The sequence below is a fragment of the Haemaphysalis longicornis genome, unplaced genomic scaffold (assembly GCF_048455015.1).
Source record: "Haemaphysalis longicornis isolate Haplotype H1 unplaced genomic scaffold, Haemaphysalis longicornis Haplotype H1 scaffold_4, whole genome shotgun sequence".
Lineage (NCBI taxonomy): Eukaryota > Metazoa > Arthropoda > Arachnida > Ixodida > Ixodidae > Haemaphysalis > Haemaphysalis longicornis.
In genome coordinates, this window is record NW_027526361.1 from 220,586,699 (window position 1) to 220,613,682 (window position 26,984).

Sequence of the window (26,984 nt, forward strand, 5' to 3'; positions counted from 1 at the left end):
CGTACTCAGCAACACACCCAGTGCTTAGAACGCGGGTCACAAAGTACATCGGCCAAAAATTACTGCTTTGTGCCCATCAGGCAACTTAGAAACTTGCTCAAAAATGTTCTCTCTTTCCTGGTCCTGGCGTTTTTCAAGCGCTGAAATTGCGTCATTGCAGTAATGCCATAATTGGCCGGCTTCCTGTCTGTTGCAGCAACAAACGCTTTCGATGGACAGTTTAATTTTGAAGTTTTAAGTTTATTTTTTTCTTTGTAAAGCGAAACAGAGAGCCGAGACAAAAAGCCACGAGCCTTGACAAGTTCTCGGTTCCCTTTACAGTTGGGAAGAGGTTAGCAGCCGTTGCTAAACAAGTACAGATAATAGAATAGGCGCCTCTCTGTGCTGGCGCTAACTATAGTTCTCACAATGGTTGCAGACGCAAGCGTTTGTCAGAAGTGTCGCCGAGTCCCATTAAAGGTACCCTGCAACACTTCCTTAAACTATATTTAAAATCCTAAATCCTTTAGAACGTAGTCAACAAACACATATGGTACCTAGAATGGGAGGTCGCAAGGTACCGTAGTCAAAAATCACTTCTCTATATCATGTAGATAACCTAGAAACTTGCTCTAGAAAATTTTCTCTTCCGCAGTCATGGCACTCATCGAGCCTTCGAATTACGTCATTGCAGCTGCGTTGCGGCCATTAACATACTTTCTTTCAATTCGAGCAATAAACGCATTCCACTGCCACGTTAAAAAGCTGCCACAAGAGCAAAGCAGAAAGGGAAGCCGCATCTGTTTTGACGAGCAAATGAAGCAGTGCCGGTCCGTTCTGGTGATAACTATAGATTTCACAGCGCTTCCTGGCGCGAAGGAAAGAGTAAAAGCGTTTACCGGAAGTGCTGCAGAGCCCCTTTATGTGACAGCCTACGACAGCTCGACCTGAAGTGAGTTTCGCCTACGGCTTGCCTTGTAACTGAAGTGGGGACTTTCGAATAGGCTAGTACAGCAACCTCCTAGGAGTGGGAGTGCCGAATTATGACCGAGAACACAATATTGTTCTCGGTCATACGAAGACGAAGGTTATGAATAGCCAACTGTTTTTACTAGCGTAATGCTCGCACTCTTCTTCCGGAAAATCAGTTTGAAGTTGAGGGGGGGGGGGGGTGAAAATTACGCGGGGAAAAAACTTTCGAGGGGTAAAAACAAAGTTAAATGAAATTTGAACTTATATTAAACATAACGAACCCGTTTCCTAGCAGGACTTTACGTCTTAATAAAAGTTCAGGGTCGACATAGGGGTGAAGCACAAAACTTTATTCGTTGCGTGCAGCCGCCGCCCACCATTACCACCGCGCGTTTGGTAGTTCGGTACCAAAATGGCAGCAGTCCTAATTCGAGTCAGTGCTGCTTAAGTCGCTGGCCGTTGCCTCGTCCTCACCTCTCGATTGCACGTCACCAGGTAATTTGGTGTGCCCGTCTTCTTGAACCTCTTGACGACGACCTCTGCGGCGATCATTCCCCAGCTGTGCAGCGGCACAGCATCTGCACTGACCGTCTCCTTATTTGGCCGGCGGCCGTCAGAGCGTGCTCGCAATCCACTCTGCGAAGAGCCTTCGAACATTATCTTTGAACAGCTTGTTCAAATACACATTCGAAAGCTGGAGCATGGAAGTTAAGCCGCCCGGAACGACAGCCAGCTCAGTGCGCAGCTCCTTTAACTTTGCGCTGCTTGTTGGTCGCCTCCAGTTCCTTGTACGGCCGTCTCCAGTAGCACACGGTGAACTCGTAGACGCCAAATAGTTGGGCGTTCCGGGCGTTAGCGTATTGCTGGGCGTAAAGCGGAGCGTACGCTCGTCGCGACGCGCCCATGGATAGTTTTAGTACAGCGTTTTTCGTAGCGTGCGCTAACGCTTGTGGCGCCACCTGTTGAACCCAACGCGAAATACCCAAATTTAACCTTGCGGCGCCACCTGTTGAACCCAACGCGAAGTACCCAAATTTAACTTTTTTACGTGGCTAACCAAGGCAAACTGTAACTGGACGGCGTTTCTTTTTTTTTTTTTTTTTTCAATACGTTCAAGCTGGTTTCGATTGTAAAAATCTTGCAAGTACGATAAAAAATACCCTCTTACCTTGATTCAGTATTAGGGAAAAATATGATACACCCGTCGCGATTGTTTTGCTCAACCGCGCGACGCCGAAGTTTTGAAGCAACACGCAGTGCTCGGGATACTCACTTTATTCAGCTCTGAAATATGGCAGGACCATGCGACAAATACAACTGAGCATGGCATACGACGCTAATGCGACGCCCAAAATGAAACAGCGGGTAGGCTGGCACGGCGGTTTAGTGAAACACTTCACCCGGGTGTAGCAACTCAATAAGATACACGATGAGTTCCTATTACTCACTTCCTCTTATTCGTGGAGTCCAACTACAAATCCTTCACGTTTCACACGGTAGCGCAACGTCCTCGACTCGCACCCGAGGGCGCGACGACGGCGCAGGCGAAAATTCTTGAATTCCCTAAATGGAGGCCGCCGATCTGCACCAACACTGCATGCATTCCACCGCCGCGACACGCACACAAACACCGCCGCCCGCTTCGGGAGCCATCCAGGTTGTCCTTGGTCGCTCATTTCTGGTCTGCATGCCTGTCGGAACTGAAACGTTGTCGCCCAAGGAGAAAAACACGCGACGGTCCGCGTTTTCAGTCGGGGAACCTCCTGCCACGACCGGCCGCCGACATCGCCGAGGCAGCAGCCATTTTGAAAGCAAGGGGCCTCCCAGCCATAGAGTTTCATACTTAGTATGAAACTCTATGCTCCCAGCAGGTCCGCAACGCCCCGCAAGCGCCCCGGAGCATACGCTCCCAGCCGTTGCGTGCGTAGCACCGCATCGCCGGGGCGTTTACGTAGCGTACTGCGCATGCGCAGTCGCGAGCCGCCCCGCCGGGGCGTACGCTCGTCCGGAGCGCGCGCCCAACTAAATCTGTCTAATAACTGGCGTATGCCGCCCCATGGCGAAGCGGCACCGAAACCAACACGGAACAAAGCGACGAAAAACTTCTCGCAAAATGACGGAAACCGAGCTCTAGACTGCTCCTCCTGCAATAGACAGTTTTAGTTTCACGTGTGTCAGAGCACGTACGCAAATGTGAAACGTACACGCAGCCCACGCGCGTGTAGTTTGAAACCCTTTCAGTTACACGTACGCGTTGCACTCCGCGCGCAGTGCGTTTGGATATGCACGCATCCTCCGCCACGCGCCGGGCGTTATTCCGAGAGCCATCTACTAACTGACACAGCCACTGCTGTAGCCACTCGTAATCGCGAGCCCGGTGCTATGACAACAAACGCTACTTCGTCAAGCTTAGCAGCTGGAAAACCGCTATTTTAGCTGAAAAACAACAGCTGTTTGTCGATTTAAACTTTCGGAGAGGGTAAGAATAGGCAACCTGAATGCCAAATGGGCAGCTCAGTACACGATATCGCAGCTAGGGATTAGTAACGAAACTGTTAGCTCTGCGAAGTGGGATGCGGTTGCGAGGGGCGACCGGACTAGAGTCGAGCTACATAGAGGAAATCTAGACCGGACGCTGCTGCGTGATCGCCGCCTAGTAGAGCGCACGCAAAACTGGCCCAACGACAGTGTAAGTGGCGTTCGAGATGTGGCGCTAGGCTTCCTTACGCCTTTCGCGCCTGGCCTGGATATACCGCGCGCTCCGCCAAACGGAGTGGTGCGAGCGCGTGCATCATGCGGGTTTCGCGGGCAGACTACTTTCTACTTTCACCGTTGCAGTTTCGGGGATGGGGGGATTATGTGAGGAAAGAAAAAATTCAACTTTTGGCAGCTCACATTAGCGGTGCGAGCATTACGCGAGTGCGATGATTACGCGGGCAAATATGGTATATTTCTTCCACAGGTGACCCTAATTATAGACGGTTGTTTTAGGTCTTTCACATTTATTGGTAATGTAATATAAAGAATTATTTGTATCTCAAAGCAGAGGAATGTCCCCGATTATATTTGTACTTTTGGAGACAAACCTTATAACTGAAATCCGCATATAAATTTGTCTTGCTTATATAATTGAAATTGGGGCCCATTTGGCGGTACACATTGAAGAATGTTATAAGCGGAGCGTCTAATATACCACACACATTTAATTTTGTGCTCTACAAACACAGTTCTAAATATTTGCTTTAATTATTTATACTATAAAATGTCTTATAACTTTTGTGACAACTGCGCGCTAGCTACAGAGTAATGCAGCTGTATAAAATTTAGTAAGTGGTCGAGACTATCACTTTACTAGAATAAAGGCTAAAATAATCTAGAGCAGTGAAACCATGCAGAAAAACTACGTATCATTTTGTCAACCAACACAAAAAAAAATTCCCCCGCATTTCCCCGAGGGGGAGAATGTGAAAGTGCGAATGCACGGTTGTCGGCCCGCTTGCGGCGCTTGCACTCGGCCCCCGCAGCCCACCGCCTCGCCGCCTTCTCTTCCATCTCTTCCATCGGGTTTGTAGTATCACGTGTACACCACGCAGTTATCAAGCCGCTATAACGCCGCTGAGTCGCCAACGCACGCCGCTGACTACGTAGTTTGAATGCGTTAAAGATATAAGGCGCGTCACTGACAATATCAGCGTCGCGTCCGTGGCCCTCGGATCGAAACCTGGATGCTGTTTCTTCTTTAAATATAGAGGAGCACTGCGGACGCCGCCGCCGACGCCGGCGGTGGATGGTTGGGGGTCGCTTATAAAGTGCATTCGCACTTAAAAATTATTTCAGCTCACCGAGTGAGTAAATACCTTGGCTTTACTGTGTCTGCACAATACAAAACCAAATTCTTGCAATTGAGGTGACCTTCGAAGTTCAGGAGGATTGAAATCGGACTGACTTGATGTGGGCAATTTAAAAATGTTTAAAACTACAAGCTACATGTTGCGTCACTCAAAATTTTACTTACGGTATGGCGGCAGAGATTGACCCGCTAGTTTTGTACGGTCAACTGTGACCAGCGGAGCACTAAATGTTTGGAACAGTGACGCCACATTGATGACAAAACAGATTAGTTTCCCGATAAAATTTGCTTTGCTTACGTCTTAAATGGCGTTGACTTTATTATTAATTGTTCACAGCAAAGAGCCGACCGCGGAAACGCAGTTAAGCGTTGTGTGCTGAGAACAACGATGCGCATTCTACTCCGGCCATTGCGCCCGTTTTTCAGGTGCAGGCGGAAAATAAACACGCCGGTGTGTCCAGATTTAGGCTCATGTAAAACATCCCCAGGTGGTTTTAATAAATGCGGAACCCTCGATTACCGTATGCCTCGTATCCCTAAGGTAGCTTCGGCGCGCAAAACCCATCTTTTTTTTTTATTACGCCGGAACGAACAAAAACTTTTCAAAAGAATCCACAGCTGTCCTTTTTGAAGTTCCTGTACTAGTAAACAATGTTTACTGGGCAGACGTTTGGACCAAAAGTAGCTGGGTTACTTGTGGAATGCCTGACGCACCGCAAACAACGCAAGTTTTACAGCCGATTTCCGGACAAAAAATGGTTTCGGCGCACATCGCGTGCGCACTTGTGTAAGAGCACCAAAACAAGCAGCACTAAAAGCTTTCAGAGTAAAGAAAGCCGGCAAAAATACGCTATTTCGCTTTGGCGCTCCGGATAACTAACCTAAATTATATCGAGCCAGCTTCAGCGTATCATGGTTAGACTGCCTCGAAGATGCAGATGTTATCATCAGATTTAAAGTTGGGTAATTGTTTGATTGAATACATTGCATTAGACCTGTCGTGAATTCTGCCTTCTTGACCTGCTGCCTTTATTCTGACAATCGCAAAACTAACTAAAGTTATCCCAACCACTCTCGTGTATTTGTTTCGCATCTCGCCTGCGGGCTTCTTAATTTCCGTGCGTATAGCGAACTTCTTGTCCATCATGAAAATTAGTGAGCGAACGCTCATCAGGCACTTCCTTGCAAATTTATGCTGTTGTCATGTCAACAAGTTTTGATAACAGAGGGGGAGGGGCTTGTTCAAGGGTATTTTAATCTACTTATGTTCAACTTTCCCAAATAGATTGGTGGACCTTTCATCATGATGTTCGTTGTGCATTGGACCACGTCCCAGCCGCCAGAATTTATACGGATTGCATCCGTCATAATTCTCGCTGTGCAAACGTGTGCAACGAGCCAGGCGCTAGCCCTTGTTGTCTCAGCTGCCAGCAGCCTTCAGGTAAGTCCTCGAATTCGAGCAGAAAATGTAGGCAGCTGGGTGCATACAGAGCGTCTTCTCACGTGGCGTTGCTGGGAGCGATTATGCATATTTCCATTGTACGTCACACAAACGCTACGCTCGGTGTGCGCTTCTTCTATGAAGAGGGCAAAAATCATTGAACGCAGATTAATAATCGGTGGATTTAAACCACGTTAAATCACCTGTTTCCTGTATGGTTGACATGGATACTTCAGTGGTTTTTATTTTCTGCGGACCAACCACCCTCAATTTGGCAGTGATTTGCTTTGACGCAGTGTAGGAGACTCTGCTTAATGGCCAGTACCTATAGGCGTACTTCGAAATTCACGCACTTCAAATATTTTCCTGTAAAAGTGCAGCCCATATAGTTACATAGGAGCGCAGAGGAGAAAGAGTAAAAATATTACGAAATTGAAAACGATCGAGTCTGTCCGACAATTCGAGTATTCTGATACTCCTTCAGTCGAACAGCTTTCTTAGCCTTCCAGGATATTGGTTGGAGCAGACCAATCTACGCAAAATTTTACTTTACGAAATGGCTGCGTATCTATGGTTTCACGCGAAACTTTCTCTTGATGAATTCTTTGGCTGGCCAAACCCACACTTCTATAGTGTGTGCTAGTCTGGAGGTACGTACCACTTTTGCAGAAGACCCACAGCAAACCTCGGGTATGCATTCCGTAGCCCTAACGTTTGGGTTTGGGCTGTCTAGCGCGAATCGGTGACTGCTGCTTGGCGTTCTCTTCGACCATGTCGGAACGGAGCAATGGGATAGACGCCGGCTTCATAACGCGAGGGTTCCAGGATCGATTGCCGCCACGGGAAGCGTTTTCGAAACCATCGATCATTTGTCATCATCGTCAGAAAAAGTTGGCTTTCCTGCAGGGCATACTGGCGTATAAAGGCATCAATGAGGAGGCTGAAGCTTCGCTTTACTATGTTTGCATATTACATTTACGCCGGATATCACGCGATATCTTCAAAGGAAACAACAATGGCCCTGAATATTCTTCTACAGAGTATATCAATTTCTCTGGCGATTTACTTGGCTTCAGGTGTGCAAAAACAACCCTACTTCGTCCCCTATGCCACTGCACTGTCGTGCAAACGTTTTGTAGGATTCGGTGTTGCGTAGTTAGTACACACATAATAAGCTTTTAGGGCCGAATTACCTCGGGAGTTCGGGCTGTCGGCCGCTCATGTCGTCGTATTCTCATGTAGTCGCGGTACTAAAACGCCAGGACACTCGTTTTCCAACGCCTCCCTCTAGAAAGTAACGCGTACTAACGCACCGCGACACTGGTTTTTATTTCTCTCCGTACTCGTTTTCAGTTCTCCATTTTCAGTGCTCCAGTTCGAAATTCACTTCTTCGTCTTCGTAATTGGGATGGCGCGTCTATCAGCGCGCCGTGTGGCATCAGATAGACTTTCAATCTTCGAATACATTTATGCACCGCATGCTTTACCTCTCCGCAGGTTTCACGTTAATGCAGGTGGCCTGTTTTCTTCTTCTGATGGACTGGAGCCCCTTTTCTCACAAAAAAGGCTGTTAATTTTTTCCGTGCTCAGGGCTGCCACCTGTGGTATGTTGAGTGTTTGGTCGCCTTCCGCGGTCCTATATTTCGCCCCCTCCCCCCCACCCCACCCCCCGAAAGCCTACCTTGTGCCTTGTTAGGGGCGAATCCCCACAGAGGCTCTGGCTGTCTGTGTCTCAAGTCGTCTTCGTCTCTTGTCGTCGTAGTATCATTTAGTGACGGTAATAAATCACCGGGACACTCGTTTTCCAACGCTTCGCACTAGAACGCTTCGTGCTTCAAAGACAAGAGGCTTTTACAGCAAAGCTGTATACCTCTACACCCCAACGGTTCCATCTCCGTGGGCAAATACGCCAAGGCGCCAACAGTACACTTATAAACTGCAAGCTTCGCCTTTCCCCAGGTTTGAGGTTACGGTTTCATCTCCGTGGGCAAAACCTCCAACGCATTAAGAATACACTTATACACTGCATGCCTTGCCCCTCCCTTTGTTTCACGATAGGGGAGATGGCCCGGGATTTTTTGCTTCACAAAGCATATCTGATCCGACGTGACTTCGTGGCGATAACGACGTTTTGTTATATATATGACAGTTCGAACGGTTCTATATACTGAGGGCGTCTTGCTTATGTTGTAAACTAAAAAGCTTTCGCGTGTACGCACTGTCGCAGCACGTTGGAGAGGCCCGCTTTTGATTGCTCTAAATTCTGCGTCGTTTGCAAATGATATTTTGTGACCTAGTGCAAAACGATGCTACGTACCTCTAGTAGTTACAGATAATTGGAGCGACCATATTCTGCGTATGAACTATCACAAAAAAACAACCTTCAAAGCAGAATCGTCAAATTGACAGGCGCAGCCGAACATCGACGAATCGAATGCCGCAGCGTTTATTTGTTACGCATCCATTTATTTTGGATTGCAGTCTATTGCCGAAATATCCAATCAGATCAAGCACATTGTATATCAAGAAAGAACAATCTGTGTTAGTGAGAAATGGGTTAGACTCTCATCTATGAAACGAGGTAACTAGCGCGATACAACACAGAAGGAACAGACTGATCTCGGTTTTTGTAATGGGACACCTTCACCATTTGGGACAAGATGCTCGAAACAAAACATTAGTAAAGGTATTTACTAAACAGGGTTTGGCGCAAACATTACGTTCACATTCGTTCATCCGAACTGTGGCTATGAAATTGATAGACAGGTTACTTAACATAAAACCTTTTTGAAGGTGGACGACTTACCATTGCCTTTATTGAGTAAAACATCTCGCATCGATACGCTAAGAGAGCAAAACGAGGTTCAGGGACAACGCCAGACTAACGTTGAGGTCTTGCTACACTACGCCACCTGGTGCGTACAGTACTTGGGGTGACGAAGTTACCTCAGCTGCAAGGATAAATATCAGGATTATATCATATGGGCACATAACATAGCCTTAGAAGCGAGCGTCCCGGTTTAAGAATCGTCATTTTGAGACACCTAGAGGATGGTGGAAACAATAAATGATGGTACGTCAGTGGATGCAGCATTTCGCAGTTACACCGGTGGTGTGAAGACTTCAACCGGAAATAGTTGAAAATTATAAAGAAGCCTATTTTATTTGTGCGCTCTTCTTTCGTCCGTTATCTGTTGTTTAGTGAATAAAAAAAGAATTAAATACTGATGAGAACTGCCCGACGGCGCATACTTCTTCAGGGGAACCCTTTCTGTTTTCTTCTTCAAAACAAGACGTTCAGCCGACGCAGTTTAAAAGTGACAGTGCGTGATGATGGTATCGAAAGAAATCGATATCAACTTGAGAACCAATTTTCTCGCGACATTTCTCATCAACGAGATCGTAATCATCAGCGGCAGATCACCACTACCTAACAAAAGCATCTCGTCGAGACTTTGGGCGCTTGCTACACGACGTAAACCCCAGAATAAGAAGCCAACACCCCGTTTTGTGCGAGGAAAAAACTGATGTTTAACGTCTACGATCAGGCTTAGCGTTGTGTTGAACGATAGCTTTACTTGTTCATACCTATACTGTGAAAACTATTCTATATGCTAAAATAACGCAACTAAAATTAGCTCGCCTTTACTTATATACTGCAGCTAGAAAAGTCTACGCGTTTCCTGCCCTAAATATCATATGTTGGGTAAGCAACCAAGAAAGAGTACACGTGCGTTATCTCTAAATAAAGCGTATATTCCATGTATGGTGTGAGCAGCTGGAAGTGCATTCTGTATATTACAGTCAAAGTCACACGAATGGAGTTTCTTTGCAACACACCTAAGCGTGGACACAAGCGCCATCCGCAAATTAAACTATAATTTTAGCTGATGCAGCCGAGTTTGCTTCAAGTTGAACATCACTGATGTGTCTAAACGACCAGGTTTGGTATTTTGGGACAATTACGTGTTTGGAACACCGTTTGCTAGATGCGTAGGTTCTATACTTCCTTGTCTTCCCTACGCGGGTACGAGAGGGCGCACTGCAGCAAATTGTGATCCTACAGGGGAAATTCTGCTGCAGGATACTAAAAACGCAAAGCTGCTTTTATGCAGGGAAAACCAAGTTGCTCGCTGTCTTCGCGAGCGCTATAGGTTGCCTTTTGCGTCACGCTTAGTTGGCGCCGCAGGGAGAGTTTTAGTGCCGCATTTCCCCTGTTTAGCGCGCCGATGCGATAAAGCCTGATGCGCTCCCTATTGAACCGAATGTCAAGCACATGTTCATTGCTTCTGCGCAACATCTTGAAGGTATTGCGAAGCGACTTGCTCATCCGCCAATATGCCAGAAGAATTCCTGGAGTATCACCATTATGTAAAGTTGTTATTGGGTCCCATTCACCCGTATAACCTAGTAGACACACAATAGGGCATTTAGATGCGACGCTGAGAGGAGCATCTCTTGCCGGCGGCCCTGTCCTTCCTCCGTCGTCGTCGTCCGCGTCCGCACAGCTGCGTCTCTCCTCCGCTCACCCCCTCTCCTCTCTCCGATAGCGAACACACTCGCCCAGCATCTGCGGGAGCGTGGCGCAGCGCACTCTCACTTCGCCGGTGGGCGGCGCTACGCGCTGTGCGCATGTGCAGTACTCTCTCTCTCTCTCTGCGGTATCCTCTCCTTCGGGTGCGCTGCGCATATAAGCGGAGTGCCGCGCTCCGGCCGGTCTCTCAGTCGACGGTCGCCCGCGCTTGCGCTTGTGCTTGCGCTTGCTCTCTCGCAGTACCGACGATTGCTTGATGCGACGGTTCCTTTAATAAAGCCTCCGTCTAAACGACAACGACGTCTCTATGCTCAAAATTACGCCCGCATCCCCTGGCGTGGAACCCGACGATGTGATTGAAACGCAATTCACGTTCACTACGCGTTTCACGCAATTCGACTAATCGACCCAACGGAAACACCCAACGGAACCCCCTTCAGCGTCGCGTCACACCAGGGTTCCCGCGAGGGGAGGTGGGCGTAATTTTTTTGTTAGTTTTTTTTAATTTGCCTGTAGGTTTCTTCCTGGCCCAGAAGTACCATCAAACACTTTCGAGTTAGTAGTTAATGTACATTTATGCGTGTTTACTACGATGCGAATGTAACCTTACCTTAATAATTCCGATCCGTAGTGGAAGTAATGAAGCCTCGCAGCACTGCCTGATTGCTTGTTGAGCAGATACGCCTTCTGTTAGTGTTCAGTTTTTGTGGCGTTCTTTTTAAAGTGTCTATCGAATGCGTTCATTGCTGCAACTGAAGGAAAGCATAGCAATAGCCGCTACACCGCTGTAATGACGTATTCCAGCGGCCGAAAACCGACACGAGCGGGAAAGAGGGAAAATCTTTTGAGGAAGTTTGTTAAAATATGGGTATAGAACACTAATTTTCTGGCAGACGTAATTTGTGACCTCGTAATCTAAGTACCATGATGTGTGAGTTGATGAAGTCCTGCAAGCATTTAAGATTTCTGAAAAAGTTGGGAAAAGTGTTGCAGGGTCTTCGTGTAAAAAGAGAAAAATAAACCTAGTAAAAAAGAGGCAGCAAGACTTATTGTAAACGAGAGATAGGCGAACCTTGGCGTGAATAGCAAAGACGGCAGCGCGCAATTTAGCGAGATGGCAAGTGATTCTTTGCTTAGGCTTCCTCCTTTTGTTGTCCATTCAACACTGTTAAACCATGCCCGAGCTTTGTGCCTTTACTAAAGCTATACAGCCTTACCGCCTTTCCTGCCTGTTACCAAACAGCGGAGACCTAGGCTACAGTTGCGCCAACGTCTTTCATTCATTTTTGTGTACTGCGGTCTTGTTTTTCCGTTATAAATCCCGTGCTTTAGAGCTTCAACGCGTATGGGCCCCGTGTCGATAAGTTTTGGCTCTCCCCAAACTTGTAATTTGTACCTTCTGTCAAAAAGTCAACTGCAAGGTTCAAGGAAATTTTGGTGCGAAGGGAGAAGTGGTCGCCCGTTGAAAAAAGAAGCATTCTATATTTCCCAGTGCGTCGTGCGACTTGACTAAGTCACAGAAGGAAAACACCTTGAAGGAGCCATGAAGAGAAAATACAACTTCGTGTAATTTGAAAGAACTAGGATTCAATGTCTCACTCAGCTCCATTACAGCCCCAAAAGATGTTTTTTAACACAACAAAAGCAAGACGTATTTAAAAACTTTCAAATTTTGCGCCACAGTGACGTGTTATGAGCAAGAATGACGTCATACGGGCCAACGATAAAACATAATTTTCAGTGCGTTAACTGCACGTTGGAATTCAAGTGATGCGGTCAAATGGAACTAGAGGCCCCATTACAGACGTCCAGTCATGTGTCGTCGCGACAGGTCAGTTAGGTGGCCGCCAATCGCACAAACAAGGTTCCGGGACGTCATAGAAAACTTGCGGGAAATTGGCTAGGGGGTCGTGACTGCTTCACACGTTTTCTTTAATATCTCCGTTATTTGTTTGAAGATTGCGATGATATTGGTATCATTGTTATCGGGACTAAGCAGTCTTTTTAATAAACCCAACTTGTATTTTGTCTTCATGGCTCCTTTAAAGCCAAAGCAAAGGCGCTGCGAAGTAACCAGCCCAAAAGGTTCAAAAAATGGATTAGTTTCAACTCTGCGCTGCCTGTCCACCTTTATAAATAATACGTGGCTCGTAATGGGAAGTTCAAAGTGTACAGCGCAAGAAATAATTCCGCGCGCGTACTGTCCAGCACTCCAAGGGGTTATTTGCATGTTTTCTGTGTTTTTGGGAGATTAAATGCTTCACAGATACGAATGAAGTGGCAGAAGGAATATGTCAGAATTCACGTGTGCGAAAGGTTTCACAATCGTTTATAAGTAGTCGAGGCAAAGAAAACGCTTAAAGTTTTGTTTCCGCCTGATTTAACTGATACGTTGTACGCAGTCTTACCCAGAGTCCCGTTACAAATAATGGCGTCCCAAAGTTTACATTAAAACAGAACATGACGCAGGTTATGCCACTTTCGCTGGCAAATTTTCATGACCGTAAATGAATAGGGAGCTTCAAGAACATGGGTATGCAAGTTCTTGAAACCATTATCGATATCTTTTTCCGTATTCTTCGAACACTTACGTATCCACCGAGTTGAGATTTAGAAGTGACATGGACGGTCTTAAATGGGACGTGCAGTCAGATTCAAAGTAGGGAGGTTCGCGTTGTAGGAAAGCTTGTAAAATGCACGTAGAGTGAATATTAGAGGCTTTAAACGAAGAACGTCGAATGTTTGCCCGCTAAAATTCCTTAAATAAATAAACACTGCAAAGAGTTCGAATTTTTATACGTTGAACAGATAAGTGCTAACACAGGGGCCCACTTCAAGCTGTTTGGTCTTATCACTGCCTTCGTGAACAAAACATGAAGCGAGCACTCGAAAGTGTTCTACGTTTCTTTTAATGTGCGCGTGTTGTCGTTCCACAACTCCATGTAGCACTTTTAAATATCCCGGGCACGGTCGCCGTGTTAGAGCTGGTGTCTTGCAAAAGTTAGCGCGGTGTAGGTTTTTTATAAGCTCTAGCGAAAAGTTATATTTCAAGGGCTTGAAAGGGTCTATAACCGCTATACGTAAGTTTGGAGGTACGCTTACACAAACTACGTATACCAACGTCTCCAAGCATCCTTGAAGGATAATTGGAGACGTTTGGAGAAGGGGAGTGTGGTGAGAGGTTACTAGAATACTCGCTCTGCGTTTGGCACAGATTTTCATCTTTTTTTCGGGTCCATGAGTGGTTTGGTGCGTGACGCACCGCAGCTTGTGCCTTTGTCTGCATGACTCCGCTAACAACACGCACTATTTCTTCTGGGTTAAGGCCGTAACCTTAATTTTGTAGTCACTTGCAACGTGTGTTCACAGTTAGCACTGATATTTAGGTTTCAGGGGATTTTTATTCCCACTGCAACACACCTACTGAAAAGCTTCAATAAAAGTATAAATCCTCAATAGGGACTTTACAACCAGCGAGAACTACCTACGGAATCCTGAATGGTCTCTTCGTATAACGGTTGCATGCGTTTAGCCCAGTTTTAGTTTACGTTCCGCTGGTACAGCAAGCAGGCGAATATCTTTACCACAAAAGAAAAACAGTGATGCGTCCTGCTCTCCCTTGGAACTTGACGCCCGTGTTCACTTTGGTTCGCAGACTGCGCTGTTCGTGGCCTTGCCGGCAGCGGCGCCTTCTTTCCTCTTCTGCGGCTACTTCGTGCAAGTGCAGCACCTGCACCCGGCCTTCGCATGGATCACGTACACGTCGCACGTGTACCACGCGCACCAGGGCATGATCCACGCCATCTACGGCCACGGCCGCGGAGAGCTGGACTGCGACGAGGACAGCTTCTGCTTCCTCAGTGACCCGCGAGAAATCCTGCACAAGTTGGACGCGGAGAACGCCTACCTCTCAGTCAAGTTCGCCATCCTTCTCAGCATGGACTTGATTCTCAAGACGGTCGCCTTCGTAGTGCTGAAGTGGCGCCTTAGACGCAAGCGCTGACAGGGTCCCCACAGCGTATGCCGTTCCTGGAAAAGACACGTTCATGCCGAGGTGACGCGAAGAGTGGACGGACGCATACGTGCACTTCGTGCTGAGGAGTTCAGCCACAAAGCGTAAAAAAAAGGTTCACGCCCTCCTCACGATACGATGACGCACATGCCAGCAATGTAGCTTCTCTTACAACAAGCCATCGGAACAGAATCGTAACACGGCGCTTTTGTGTCATACACAAGAAGCACATTTTCGTTATTCAAGCTTACTAGATGAGACGCAATCATACGCGTTTTAAAGACGATTTTTTTAAACGTAAAGCTGCACATTTTGCGGCCTGGCAACACGATTTCATCAGGGTTGCTGTTGGTTGAACGCATTTTATAGAAATTTTGTAGGCACATAAATTCAGATTTGCACAAGGCTTTGATATGCGTGATATGCCTAATGGTAAAAAATGCGTGAAATTACTACATGATAAGGTTTTGTATTTGTTTCGATTTTGATGAGAAAATACGAAGAAAGAAGTTAACCGGCGTGATGGGAAATATTGTAAAGGATGTTTTCGAATATGTCAATCCTGAAGTGTGAAGTATGATTGGCTTTGCCGCTTTTTTTTCTTTAGCATGGTACACAAGATTAGCAATTGTTGCCCAATTTTAAGGCGTTTAGAAACAAGAAATATCCCGCCGCGGCACCTCAGTGAGTAAGGCATTGTGCTGCGTAGCCCGAGGACGTGTGTTCGATTCCGGGACGCAGAGGCCAAATTTCAAGTGGAGGCGTTAGCAAAAATGCCGGTTTTTCGAGATTTCAGACCACATTAAAGGTCGCCAGGTGGTCCAAATTAATCCTTGAGCTACATTTTGGGTATGAAGCGGCGGCGCGCCTCATAGAAAAAGTGTACTTACGGCATATAAAACCTCCAATTCTTTTTTTGACTAGAAATACCTTTCTGAAAAAATTCTCGCAATGCAAAATTCACGAATGGGCTAGTTTAATTTTAATTCTGCTGTTGTGACGGGCATTATGTATATTGCGAAGAATTTTTTTCTTGCACAGCATTTACAGAACCACAATAAGTACTCATGGAACAAAGGTCAATAAATTTTATTTCCTTATTGTGTGTTTCTCATCTTATATTTCCCATTCACCGGCTTGGGTGCGTGCTTTCGTAAAAGTAATTGTTGAATATTCTCGAAGTTTTATTTTTTCCCACGTTTAAACAACTGCTTATCAAAATAGCCGTGTGCTCACATAGATTTTTACAGCTCCATCCGAAAACGCCTGTCGCATGTCACATGAGATACGCACAACGTATAGGGCGTCAATATCAACGATAACGCCGGCCGGTTCTTTCCTTGTCGTTGTGCAGATAACATATCACCGCGCGCAAATTCTAGGGAGGCCTACTATTGCCGGAGTTCTTTTATTCTCACTCTGCCGCTTATCGCTGCCGTCCGGGGGGCGCTGTTTCGCATACGAGAATAAGCACACAATCTGCTCCCACGTGCCGTCAAAACCCTTCAAACAAACGGTCGACGTTCAAGTAAGTTGTTTTTGTCTCCTTTTATCTGTCTTCGCAACCAACTGTGGTCCGTAAAGAGCTCCCACGTGGGCGCGCAGTGATACGTGCTTTCACGACAGCCCTTCTAATTAAAGAAAAGTTATTTGCGCCAATTGTCTAATGAATGGAGCAACTTGCGCTGTCTTGGCATGTTATAAGCACTTCATTTATTTTTATTTATTTCAAAAAAAAAAGAAAGATGTTTTGATATTAGTAGAAAGATGTTTTAGTATTAGTAGAAATGTTAGTAGAAAGTAGAATTAGAATTAGTAGAATTAGTAGAAAGATTAGTAGAAAGATGTTAATGAAAGATGTTTTGATATTAGTAGAGATTGGCACTGTAGGCGCGAAAAATCAGTTTTAGGTGCGTATCATAGGCACTGAAAAATGCCGCCGCTATATATATATATATATATATATATATATATATATACACACACATAGGCGCCAAATACTCTCGTTTAGACATAATATATGTAGTGTCAATTTATGTTTACTTCCGCAGCGAGTATTTTAGCAGACATTTTGAATGGCAGTGAAAAGAGCGGACAAATCTTATTCTGTGCGAAAGTAATTGCGTTTACTTCATGAGCACATTCCACAGAATAGTTGCCATTCAACAAATTTACGTTAAATTAAGGGGTCGTCAACACTACAAGAAAGGCTTTAAAGCCCTGACCAACCAGTCCCATCTCAATGTTCTATGCCTTGGAGTTGTACCTCCTTTCAGTCGATATTTGCGTGAAAAAAAAGGACGGTCAACTTTCACTGAAGTTGGCGCAGCCGGCTTGTACATGGTAACACTTAGTGGTCTAATTCCATCGGGGATGCCAGAATGTTTGGCGCTCCGAACCTTCTGCAGTTCTTGTGGGGCGGGCAATTGGAGACCTTTACGTCCGAGGCGGATTTAATCCACGGAATGACTGTTTCAGCAGCCGGTCCTTCGGGTACGGCGGCGTACCTCTCCCAAACATTCCAAATCAGCTCAGCAGTGCGAGTCAGCTGCGCCTAAGTTTTCAGCCGCTGCATTCGTTCTGCTAAATAAGCCCACTGATGTGCCAAGGTGCTGTAGAACAGTTTGTGCTGTGGAGCTTTCGTCGACTGCAAAGCTGTTAATACCACTGAATAGTTTGTTGTAACGCCTTCTTTCCTTAACCGAATTCACGAAGGGGCAGCTCTGGGCTCCCATGGATGCGGCACATTAATGAACTCAGGCATATTCCTGAAGTCAGGAATGTGCCTCAACGAGCACTCCCTTGCCTGCTTACAGATCAGAACGACCTTCTCAGCCCTTCCGCACTCCCAGGATTTCCATAGATAGCCCATTGAAGTGCAAAATTCTGGGATAAAAACTGAGTTATACCGTCCTGCAAAATTTGGTGACTAGTGAAGTTGCTGCAAATACGACCAAGAACTACATACGCAGTGCGTACCGAATACGAACATTAGACAACACTGGAGATTTTTTGCAGCTCACTCTTACACGTACGGTGCGAAAATTCTCGAAAATTATTCAGGACGGCATATCACGGCTGTCCCGACTGGATACTTTAAAGTGCCGAGGTGCCTCCGTCACTCGTCTGTTTTTCGCGTTACACGTGCTGCGTCTTGCGGCCGGCGGTGTACCAGTGATCGGCGTCTGACTGTGGACCTGTTAAAGACCAACTGCGACGAAAATTTAACTGCCCTGAATTCTGCTTCAATGTGTGGTATGCACCTCTGGAGTCCCTTGTGACGTAATTTAAACTCCACAAACGTGCAGTTTTTATTAAAACCGTTCCAAAACATGCCACTTCAGCCGACGCAGCACCTAGGGGAGTGTCGCCGCAACTTGTCGCCACTGCGGCGGACTTCCGGATGTAACGTGTCACTCAGGACTCCCGTGCGGCCGTCGTCGCCTCTCCTCAGTTGCCCTTTTACGTGCGGCCTCACCCGAGTGAGCAGTGTAATTCGTGCCTGTTGCATGAATAATTGCTTTCACGCGTTTCTGTAATGCAAGAAGCTGATGAACCTCTGGGTTGCAATACATAAAGAGCAAATTCTAAAAGTGCCGGGGCCGATCTACGCCAGGCAATACACCGTCGGTGAGCGAATACGGCAGTAGCACAACGGCAGATTTCGTGGTCGCGACGGCGGCAGCAGGCTGTCGGTCGATTCGACGAGCTCGCGAAACGCGTGTACGGCCTACGTGAGGAGATGCGCTGTTGTAGCGGCTGGTCGGTGCGGCGGCGCGCGAACGACTACGGCGGCTGTGCGGCGCACTGCAAGCTCGCGGCCGAGCGTCTCTAGTACGAGTGGGCAATACGCAGAACGGCCGGCGCGAGACGATACGGTGTTGTCGCGGCCAGTCGGAGCGTGAACGAGTACGGCAGCTCGCTGTGCGGCCCACTGCACGATCGGCCGGTCGACTTTTCGAGAGCGCGAGTATGCCGACGCCATCGAAGAGCTCTGCGCCGATGCGAGGTGATACGCTGTTGTCACTGTTATCGCGCCGGTCGAGGCGCGGACGAGTAGAGCACACGTCGCACTGCACGGAATCGATTCAGTTCAAACAACTTCATCAAAAAACGAATAAATACTAGCCGCTGTTGGCAACATTTCTCTCGCCAGTTTGAAAAAAAAAAAACAGATAAAAAACGAGGCCACATATCGCAGCACTGAGCCTCGGAAAAGGTCACTGCTTCACGAGTTAAGACACTGCAGTGCTTTTAAAGCGTCGCTGCATGGCATCATTATTTAAATATTTGGCGCGGGCACTCTGCTAACAGGAACAAAACTGCCCGTGTAAACAAAAATAATAAAATTTTGGATTTGAACTTTCATAACATGCGCTGAAACCGAATTCTTACATCCTAGCCGGCATTTTTCGACACTCTCCTCCCACGGTAGCTTTTTCTTTCTTTTCTCTCACAAACACAGGGTGGTTCGATCGGCACAGGGCATATTAGCTGTGCCGGCGCCCATCTAGCGCTCAACACTGCCTTTTGTGCGCCTATTTCCTAGCTCCCAGCTTCGCCACGACGTCTCGCAATGCCTGTGTTTCGTTTTACCGGACGACTATAGGCGCGTCTCAGCAGCTCACAGCGAAGAAATAATGGTTGCACCAACTTCCCAACCCCTTTTCGCGCATGTTTTATTCGCTCTTTCCAGCGACGCTAGTGACGCCGCGCGGAATTTGTTCGAAGCCGGGAGATGGTGATCGGCGGGCCGGTCGCTTCGGCGGAGGCGGCTGGCGGCATCCGTGCGGGCTCGCAGAAGCGACAGGAAAATTGTAATTGCATATATAGTACTCGACAATGCCGTATAAATAATCGGAAAACATAGACTGAACGAACGTTCATATTCTCTCTCAACTTTGTTAAAGCTATATAAGCTGCATGTAAACGAAAGAGTTTTGAGACTCATCGGTGTCTGCTTCGGAGAAAAATGGAAGTCCTTCGGACCCACGCGTGCGTACGTGAGGCCTTAATTATTGTTTACTGAATTACGCCAGCCACATTTAATAGTTATTTGCGGTGAGGACGCTGATTTTGTAGGCTTGTTTGTATAACCTTGTGATCGTCTTTTTCGGGTACTATTTACATTCACGGCCGGATAATATATGTCAACCGATCTTCGCTTATCTGTTATTAAATTGGCTCAATTCCACTGCTTCCAAACATGAGCAGCAGAGGCTGTCCAATCCGCTTGCTTTTATTTCAATAAAGAAACGACTTAACACTTTTTGCACGCGAAGGCGAGAGGCAAATGTGAGGATGTTTTTATTGATTAATCATTGAATATCGAAATAAGTGTGTCTAAGCGAGATGTTTTAGAAATGACAACACTGTAACTGGGTCTGGTAGTTCAAATGCGAGCTCTTGAATGCATTTGGTAGCCCCCATTTTCGTTTTGGTAATAAGGATCGACGCACTTAAAAATGTTACCGGCAGTCAAATCAACATAACGTAATTTCAGCCGCAAATTAGTTTTTAACGTAAACTAGTTATCACAAGACAGTAGCACACCTGTAAAGTACTGCCTGTAGTTTAACAGTGTACGCTTCAATATCGCACGCCTGTGTATGCTACATGCAGGCGTAAATACGTGGGCTTACAATATATATTTTTTTTCATATAATGCTAACACGTTCGTTTGTACACCACTTGATACGACGTAATGGGAGCCTTTTTTTCGCGGTTTGACTACTCAATGTCGTAGCTAGGTTTTACTACACCCAAGCAAAACACCGCAATACGCACATATCGCCCGCGTATGGTGCGCACAAGCATCTGCTTAGTGTGTACGCACGGAAACGAACACGCCTATAGTAAAACGTGCACTGATGGACGTCCACTGCAATAATGTCCCAAAACTTAGCGTTGCACATTCTGTAGCAGGTTGTTTGCCCAGTTAGGCGGGGTTGTTCTCAAACCACTTCCGTGCGACCTGGGCCATGCACAGCGGATTGCCTCGCACACAGCGCTTTCTACACCGCAACAGACACCCTGAAACGAATCGAATGTTGTCTCGCGATTAGCAACGTATGCATGCATTTATTTTTCAAGAAAGTAGTTGTTTCAAGCGGAGCAATGGGCTTTCAGGCCAATACTGATGCTGGCACGCATGCTGCTACGGCGGCCGGATCACCGTCTCGTCCGCCATTGCCGTTTTCCGCAGCGCCACCTGTAGGGGCTGGAAAGAGCGGATATGTCTGAAGAAACAGACGACCTGAAACACATCGAATTCGCGCCCCGTCTTCTCACAGGCAGCTGTGGGAAAATGCGCCGGCTGCGCCCACTCGATTCCTGAGCGTAACGTCACTTCCGGCCGCCCGTAATGGCCGCCCTTTTTTCCCAGTTTCCGTTTGAAAAGAGCGTTTTCGGTCTCCGTTTACGATGCAGCCTAAGCACATTTGGGCCTCCAAATTTTGCAGGTGGCAACTTTTAAGGTTGTACTACCGGAAAATAGTGCATTTAAGGAGCCGAAAATTTCCTTGCAGTTGGCCTTCAATGGTGTCAACTTGAAGCTTTGGTGTGTCACTGTCACGTGTTTGCGATGTTTTCTCCCGCGAGGCGTCTTTGACTTCAGCCAGACGTGAAGGGCTGTGTCGCGTTTATTGTTTGTTTATTTTTATAGCGCTAGCAATGGATGGGCAAGAGTTTCCTCTTGACAGAAGAACGCGTAGCGACAGAGCTTGTGCGGGCGGGAGGGGCGTCAAGCCGATCCGGGGGCGATGTTGGCTGCTTTGTTGCTCGTAGTAACGTCAGGTTGAGGTGGCTGCGGGTTGAACACATGGCGGCGGCCGGAACACAAAATTAGCGATTGCACCTACGTGACTATGGCGCTAGTTGCAAACGCAAGTAGCACAAGCCCTTTAGGTGGATGTTGAAGAAATGAGGCGTAGTTGGGGTGTCAGATTATACATGAAGATACTTAAACGAGCGATTCATTTCACCCCGTAATTGAGAAAATGTACAGAATACTATTTCTGTATTTCTGTGTCTGTTGACATTTTCGATGATCACGAAGCGAGTACACTGACGCGTCCGTTGAGTGAACCTGAGTCGGCCGGAAAAAAGTTTGAAGTGAAAGTTCTCCATATAAAATACTCACACAAAAACATGCTATAAGATTAGCTATGTTGGTGAAGAGACGGACGTTCAAAACTACAGGCCGGAACTTATGACACAAGAAATCAACCTTATAGGCGCCTATAATAGGCACTGAAAAGTGCCATTTAGGTGTATATAGGCACCAAAAAATCTCGCTCAGGCACCTTCAGTATCAATTCGTATTTACTTCAGCAGTACATTTTAGAAACAATGTTTTACTCGCAGTGAAAACAGCGTGCAGATCGCGTGCCGTGGAAAAGTAATCTTACTTTCTTCGCGAAAATAAGCCAAACAACACTTGTTAATTTACCTTGGTTGTTATCTTAAGATTTACGTGAAATTTAAGTTGATTCGACACCAAAGGAAAGGCTTGAAAGCCATTATAAACCAAAAGCACCTACCCAAGTTTCTGAGAGAACCGCCGAAGGTACTTAGCAGCCAAGATTCTCATATTCCAGATGGAATTAGATCATACAGCGTCCACAAGTACAAGCACCCCCCCCCCCTCCTCCCAACTTCAGTGGTTGACGGTCGTTTTATTCACACACAGTTATTGACTTAAAGGAGCTAATAATTTGCTTCTAGGAGATTCTCCGTTCAGTCTACGTGTGTGAGAGAAAAACGAGCCTCAACGTCCACTCAAATTGGGAGGGGGGGAGGGATACTTCTGGATGATGTATGATCTAATTCCATCTCGAATACCAAAATGTTTGCTGCTGAGATCATTCGACAGTTCCTTTCGCATATGGAATCCAGGATTGTTATGTCAAACAGATTTAAGTAACCGGTGCTTCGGGAATGTGGGCTACAGTGAAGAAGGAACCACTTCCAGGGCCGCACTCTTGGCCGTTCAGAAATCTGAATAGAAGTATTTCCTTCTTCTCCTGCTCCTCCGTGATCTCTGCCGCCGATCTCGTCGCCTCCGCCCGCGATGGCAGAGACGGAGAAGTGAGATCGTCTAACACCATGTTTGAGCTTTAATTTTATATAAAAAAGAGTTTCCACTCATTTGCTACACCAATACAACTTAGCCAACCACCGTTCATGCATCATGCATTAATTTAACCTTACCAAGAATATCTCTTTGAAGTAATAGAGCGTGTGGTTAAGTACATTTCACTTCTCTCTGGTTTCACTATTTGTAGAGCGTCAAGTGACGTCGCATGGGTAATCGTTATGGGTGCCGTTTACAGCTTTGCTTTCCAACCACATTCAGAGGGGATTGACGCTAATTTTTAAACTTTTGTGGTCTGGCGTGTGGGACGCTAATTAAGAAGTTGAGTAAAGTTATCGCTCCTCGGCCTTTTAGCTACTCTCATTTCGGCGTTAATTCTTCCTCATGGACCGTCAAAACAGCACCCGTCCTCAAAATGAGCGATGGAGCAAGGTCAGCAAGCCACTCCGCGAAGCGTTTCCGAAGTCGTGCTTGTGCAACTGTATCGCGCCTCCGATAGGTGGCGACACACGTGCCGCCCGAGCGCGGCGTAGAAAAATTGGGATTAAAAATGGGTACGGTCGCGCGAATGACGTCATAGCTAGGCAAGGTTTTATGTGCGGAGTTAGAGCACTGCACGGGCCTGATTTTAAGGCCCGAGCCCGGCCCGAGCCCGCTTTCTAAAGCCCGAGCCCGACCCGGGCCCGTACCCCTAGCCCGGGCCCAGCCCAGGCCCGGCCATTCATAAGTTTGTCTGGCCCGAGCCCTGCCCCGGCGCGTCGTCCCAAGCCAGGGCCTGGCCCGGGCCCGGTCATTTATTTTTGAGCCTAGGGAGGTCCCTCGTGTCTGTGACCAGGGCCTGTATGAGACGATGAAAGAAATTTGTTATTATATTTGGCTGAGTGTCTTCGTAGGTGCAATCTGACGGAGCAGCCGAAAGTACGCAGATAATGGCTCCCATCATTATTGTTTTTTCGTGATAATGACGCGAACTCTAAACAAATCTTTTGCAGGTCGGAATGTGCTGAATAGTATAAACTTCAGTTGCTTATCTGCGATGACGCGTAGCATCTTTTTGGGAATCGGTAGAATAGGCGAGCTATTGGTATCAAATCAGGATCCTAATCACGTTTGAGGAAAATATGTACCACAAGTGCCTCAGTAGCATTCCAATGTATACGATTACGGTGACGCAAGGGGTTAACTTTACCCCGATCTTTTCAGAACCGTTGTTGGAATGCGGAAGTCGTTTTGTGTAGGACGTATACTGTCACGTAGACAAAGATGAATAAGCTTAATCAAACTGGGTTATTGAGGACGCACTTGGTCCCACAAAGAAGAGAAAAAAAAAATGAAGAGAAAAAAAATGAAAAAATGAACATGAAAGCTGTTGGAAGTGAAGAGCAGTGATTCTCCGTAACGGGCTGTGACGCTGTTTTCTGCTCACTGGTACCGCCCATCACGCTCTTCACTTCTTTGTCTCACTTCTGTTTTGATGTATTCAACGGAGATTTGTAAAATACAATTCAAATTTCCCGCCCTCGCAGTGCTTGCGCGCCACCTCGGCGCGCAACAGCTCGGCCGTGATCTTGCGCTTGCTGGCGTCTTACTGCGCAGTTTTGAACGCGTCGTTCCTGGCAGCCACTTTTTTTCCCTTGGTACCGTAAAAACCAACCCAACGAGCGTTCCTAACAACATGGACGCAAGGGCTGCGGGTTATATACACAAATTTTGTGTCAAATGTACCTGCAATTTTCTTTGCCCTAAACAACGGGGAGATGTATGACAAGCGCCAGCAGTTCAGGAGTTTCGAACTGTTATGACTATATAAACGGCTTGGCTTTCGAAGCCTCTGTGGTACGCCGTTACGGTAGGCCGTGGGGCTCTGCTTGGGTCCGTAATCTCGTTGCGCCGCCTCATTCCGGTGGTCGCGCGACAGTGTGACAGCAACCCACGACGACGAGGCGATCCCTTAAAGGGCTCTGCACTTGAAAGTAATTTTGCTGGCTGCTCGGCGTCTCGCACACACCCCACTCGCTCAGCCGCCTACGCCGACCTCCGCTCCCCGCGTGGCGACACACGTCCACTTGATGATCATGTGAGGGGTGGCTGGGTGTGTAACCTATGGCTCGCGCGTCGCGGCGACACCGGCGTGCGCCTGTGGAGCCAGCTTAGCTCTGGGGCGGTTGGAGAGCATGCGGCATTATTCCCCCCTTAAGGAAAGCATCGGCTTGATGCTCAACTAATGGGCTCCTAATAAATGAAAAATAAAGAAAGAAAATATCCCGACAGTCCCTTGAGTTCAATGGATCGTTATGACACGGCACAAACCCGAGTCGCAGGCACACACGGAAATAGCTGCCACTGCTGCGTAAATTGCAAGGTAAGATACACCGCGCAGACACAGGCGCGCAAGCACACCGCACACAAGGGTGGGTTGTTACCGGCTAAAGTACGCCTTTAGGCGGACTACGTGCACTGTTTCGGTACGCCGTTGGCGGCGTTGTCCCACTTTTCCATCAGGGAGAGCTTCGTAGGTAACGTTAGAGAGGCGTTGCACTACCTTGTATAGCCCGAAGCACCTGTGTAATAGTTTTTCCGACAATCCCGGACGGCGTACCGGTGTCCACACCAATACCCTGTCGCATGGGCGGTAGTGCACTTCCATTACGCTACTGTTGTAGCGCGCGGCATCCTATAGCTGTTGTAGTTGAATGTGAAACTGGGCGAGTTTTTGTCGGGTTTCTTCGGCGTGCTCGGCAAACTGTTTCGCGTCTGGCATTGCCAGATGGTCTTCTTCGGAAGGTAGCATTGCGTCAAGCATAGTCTGCACTTTACGTCCATACACCAGGCGAAATGATGTGAAGCGTGTTGTTTCCGTTGTCGCCGTGTTGTAGGCAAACGTCACGTACGGCAGTATTTTGTCCCACATTTTAGGGGCGAAGCTCCTTAAGTCATGGGTCTGTAAATCCCTTGTGTCTCGTGGTACGTGACCGCCGCATGCTTTCGGAGATGTCGCAAAGTGGGCCGCGTTGCACGCGCAAGAACCGGCTGCAACCGGCAGCGCAAACTCGGCACCGGGAGCGCGAGCTTGTCTGTGTTCGCCAACGGAGGCGCGAGCGCACGTGCACTGCGAGGGGGAGATCACGCAAGAGATCACGCCACGAACGCAGGCAGTCGTTCTCGGAGATCGAACGAGACGCAAGGACCTTTGCTCGTTTCCTCTCGTCTTGTTCGGGCACAAGTTCGCCCTAAATAAAAGTTCTTTCTTTACCGTTGTGTCCCATCCTACGTGACAAATTGCGGTGGAGGTGCGGGGTAGTCCTCGATGGCGCGGGGTCTTTCACCAGGTCTGGGCCTGGGAGCATTGACTCCGAAAATAAAAGTTGATTTATACAATGTACGCACACAGTCTTACGTCTTTCTTAATGATGTAATGGGCGAACTTTCACGGGAGAGTTACGGTTACCGATGATCTCCCCCTCTCGAGCTTCGCCCCACTTATCATCATTCATTCCGTGGATATGGCGTGATTTTTTGTTGTACATGGATATCATGTCGGCAAATGTTTTTTTTTTTTTTACTCTTTCTGTCAACCTATTGGTCTGCGGATGATAGGCTGTCGTTTTCCCGTGCGTGGTACGTTTAGTCATAAAGTGTCCTGCATCTGTTGGGCAGTAAACCGCGTTTTCCTCTCTGTGACCATTCGCGATGGTGCTCCCTGTCCTAAGACAATGTTTTCAATGGAGAATTTGGCCACTTCAGCGGTCGTGCCTCTCCATAGAGGCTTTGTTTCGCGGTAATGAGTCAAGTAACCTGCTGCAACTATGATCCGTTAGTTTCCAGAAGCCGATAATGGAAAGGGTCTTAACAGGTCCATGCCTATCTGCTAGAAAGGGTTGGCGGGCGGTTCTATGGACTGAAGAAGCCCGCTGATCCTAATGGCGGCACTTTCCTGCGCTGAAATTGGCGACACGTTTGGACGTAGCGCTTGTCGCTTGCGGTGAGCCTAGCCAGTAGTATTTTGACGCACACTGGCCAATGTCCGCGTGAAACCTAGATGGCCCGCTGTCGGTTAATGGTGACACGCGCATAGGATGTCGTCGCGGAGGTCTTGCGGTA

The 26,984-nt window shown here is 47.3% G+C and overlaps 2 protein-coding genes across 5 annotated transcripts in view; both read left to right on the forward strand.

Annotated features, from left to right (window-relative positions):
* LOC144179642 (ATP-binding cassette sub-family G member 1-like) overlaps positions 1–15,888 on the forward strand; it is a 68,630-nt gene extending 52,742 nt beyond the window's left edge. For all 4 annotated transcript variants that reach the window (XM_077708071.1, XM_077708073.1, XM_077708074.1 and 1 more), the window contains exons 12-13: positions 6,087–6,242; positions 14,432–15,888. In XM_077708071.1, the coding sequence (XP_077564197.1) occupies positions 6,087–6,242; positions 14,432–14,779 (504 nt within the window). In that variant the 3' untranslated portion in view covers positions 14,780–15,888. The remainder of the gene's footprint in view (positions 1–6,086; positions 6,243–14,431) is intronic.
* A 116-nt stretch (positions 15,889–16,004) lies between these two features.
* Positions 16,005–26,984, forward strand: part of LOC144179641 (ATP-binding cassette subfamily G member 4-like) — a 117,077-nt gene continuing 106,097 nt past the window's right edge. The window contains exon 1 of the mRNA XM_077708067.1: positions 16,005–16,316. The gene's annotated coding sequence lies outside the window, so the exon portion shown is untranslated. The remainder of the gene's footprint in view (positions 16,317–26,984) is intronic.